Source organism: Wolffia australiana, chromosome 15 (genome assembly GCF_029677425.1).
Source record: "Wolffia australiana isolate 7733 chromosome 15, ASM2967742v1".
Taxonomy (NCBI): Eukaryota; Viridiplantae; Streptophyta; class Magnoliopsida; order Alismatales; family Araceae; genus Wolffia; species Wolffia australiana.
Window position 1 is genome coordinate 8,972,501 of NC_135849.1, and position 2,667 is coordinate 8,975,167.

Here is a 2,667-nt window from a genome sequence, read left to right on the forward strand (position 1 = left end):
GGGGTTGTTCGATTGCTCACCCTCAATCCTCGGATTCTCGACGGGCCGGGCGTGAAGAACATCCATCAATCCATGAACTTCCTGTTGGCGATCGGGCTGGAGAGCGAGCGAGTCGCCCAAATCCTCTGCGCTCTTCCGCAGGTCCTGGGCTCCTCCCCGCTCAAGAAACCCGAGTTCGTGCTGTCGACAATGGAGATCGAGCGGGCGGAGCTCTGCGCCATGATCGCGCAGGATCCCTACCGATTGAGCGGGCTGGTGGAGCCGAACCAGAGTCCGACCAAGAAGCCGGGCGGCAACCATCTCCACGAGAAGACCGTGTTCTTGCTGAAGCTGGGCTTCGTCGAGAACTCGGACGAGATGGTGTCGGCCATGCGCAAGTTCCGAGGCCGAGGCGACCAGCTTCAAGAGCGATTCGACTGCCTGGTCGCGGCCGGCCTGGACTGCCACGCCGTCGCCGCCATCGTCAAGGAAGCGCCGCCGATGCTCAACCAGCGCACCGCCGTGCTCAGACAAAAGATCGAATACCTCGTCAACGACCTGGGCTACCCGGTGGAGTCTCTCCTCAGCTTCCCCACCTACCTCTGCTACAGCCCGCGCCGGATCAAGCTCCGCTTCGCCATGCACGGCTGGCTCAAGCAGAGAGGCAAGGGCAAGGAGATGGTCTCTCTCAGCACCATCCTGGCCGGCTCCAACGCCAGGTTCGTCAATTACTTCGTCAACCGTCATCCGGACGGGCCGGAGCAGTGGGAGAGGCTGAGTCAGAGGGAGGAGAAGATGGGGACGCCGGGGAGGGTGGCGCCGGCGTCGACGATGAAGTCGTTGCCGGTCACGTAGGCGGAGGCGTCGTGGACGAGGTACCGGACGACGGACGTCAGGGACGGGTTGGCGGAGCCCCAGTCGCGCAGCGGCAGGGTCCGCTCCGCGACCCGGCCGAGCCACTCCTTCTCCATCAGCCCGGCGGTGATCTCCGACTTGAACAGCCCCGGCGAGACGGTGTTCACCCGGATGCCCAGCGGGCCCAGCTCCAGCGCCATCGCCCGGGTCAAGCCGCTCACCCCGGTCTTCGCCGCCGTGTAGTGGACCGAGCCCGGCAGCTGCCCCCGGTTCAGCCCGGCTATGGACGAGATGCACACCACCGAGCCCTTCCGCCCCGCCTCCCGCACCCGCCGGCACACGCTCCTCGTCACCAGCCACGTCCCCGTCAGGTTCGTCCCCACTATCTCCTTCCACTCCTCCTCCGTCACGTCGATCGGATTCCGGACCGATCCTGCACGCCCAAATCAAAGATCATCATCATCATCATTATCATCATGATCGTGATCATCGTCGGCAACCTCTGACGCCGGCGTTGTTGATCAGGGCGTCGATGGGGCCGAAGAGGGACCAGGCGCGGTGCACGGCGCGGTCGATGGCGGAGCCGTCGGAGGCCAGGTCGAGCTCCACGGCGGCGGGTCTCGGCGGGGGCGACCCGCCCGGCTGGGGGGTGCGGCGGAGCTCGTCGCAGAGCGAGTTGAGGCGGTCCACGCGGCGCGCGGCGGCGAGGACGGTGCAGCCCGCGGCGGCGAGGTCAAGGCAGAGCTCGCGGCCCAGACCGGACGAGGCGCCCGTCACCATGACGGTCTTCCCCTCCAGCCTCTGCCATGGCTTCCGCAGGACCCGCCCCTCCGCCATGGCCTGGCCGCTATCCGATTGCCGCAGCGCCGACTTTCATTGAATGTTATAATATCACGCTATTCACCATCGGTGGTATTTCGGTAAATGGCGGCCTTTAGGTCTACTGGAGATCTCTGCATTTATTGATATTCAATCTGATCGCCGACCGCTGCCACTTGATCGATCTGCGAATCTGATCAATCCGCAGAGGGATATCCAAAAATATTAGTTAAACCCATTGATGTATTAATTACTACAACGGTTTGCATTCAATTTCATTAATCTTTGAGAAATTGTAATCTTGTTTAAACTTTCCCACGCCCATGATGATAATTTAATGGACGGGGCTCTTGAGCGCAGAAAAAAAGACCAAGGAACGCGTACAAGCTGGAAAAATAATTGAATGAGAGAGGAAAAGGGAGAGAAAATAGTTATTGGTTGGGGAGAGAGGAAGAAAGAGGAGAAAACTGAGAGATAACAGTAGAGAGAGAGAATGAAAAGGGAGCATCAATGAAAAACATGGTGGGAGGAAAGAAAAGAGATGAATGAGGTCGGAGGAATCACGTGGGACAGGAGGGATGTATGAGAAAAGAGAGAATAGGACAGAAAGGGGAAGCAGATGAAAGAGAGATGGAGAGAAAGGAAGTACAGGCGAGAAAGAAAGAAGATAACGAAAGCGAGGGATTTCAACACATCCACAACGTCATTTACATGACAGTCTGGCTGGTTGAATGATGACACTTGTCCGTGCGCGTGAATTTGTGAAATAAAAATGTGGCCTTCTCAGTGCTCCATGTAGGATCCCGATTGAGTTTAGGGACTGTAAAGAAAGTGGGCACGAGTGCCTCCTGATCCCAAGCGGTGGGATGAGTTCTCTTCTTTTAAAAGTTTGAATTTTGTGGAAGTCTTGACTCCCACCTAGGGAAGACATGATGAGATGACTGTACCATCATTCTTGAGTTTTTCCTTGTATGAATTATTCCTTGATCTTGTGTAGCTTGAATACCCAAGAGT

At 57.7% G+C, this 2,667-nt stretch overlaps 2 protein-coding genes across 2 annotated transcripts in view; one reads left to right on the forward strand and one right to left on the reverse strand.

The window, feature by feature from the left end:
- LOC144713353 (transcription termination factor MTEF18, mitochondrial-like) overlaps positions 1-1,966 on the forward strand; it is a 2,922-nt gene extending 956 nt beyond the window's left edge. Inside the window, exon 1 of the mRNA XM_078587940.1 lies at positions 1-1,966. This exon is cut by the window's left edge and continues 956 nt beyond it. Within this exon, the coding sequence (XP_078444066.1) occupies positions 1-834 (834 nt within the window). The 3' untranslated portion in view covers positions 835-1,966.
- On the reverse strand, positions 1,321-1,671 carry LOC144712650 (short chain dehydrogenase MYCFIDRAFT_6125-like). Its single transcript, XM_078586919.1, has one exon. The coding sequence runs from the start codon at positions 1,669-1,671 to the stop codon at positions 1,321-1,323; it is 351 nt and encodes a 116-aa protein (XP_078443045.1).
- Positions 1,967-2,667: the final 701 nt, after the last annotated feature.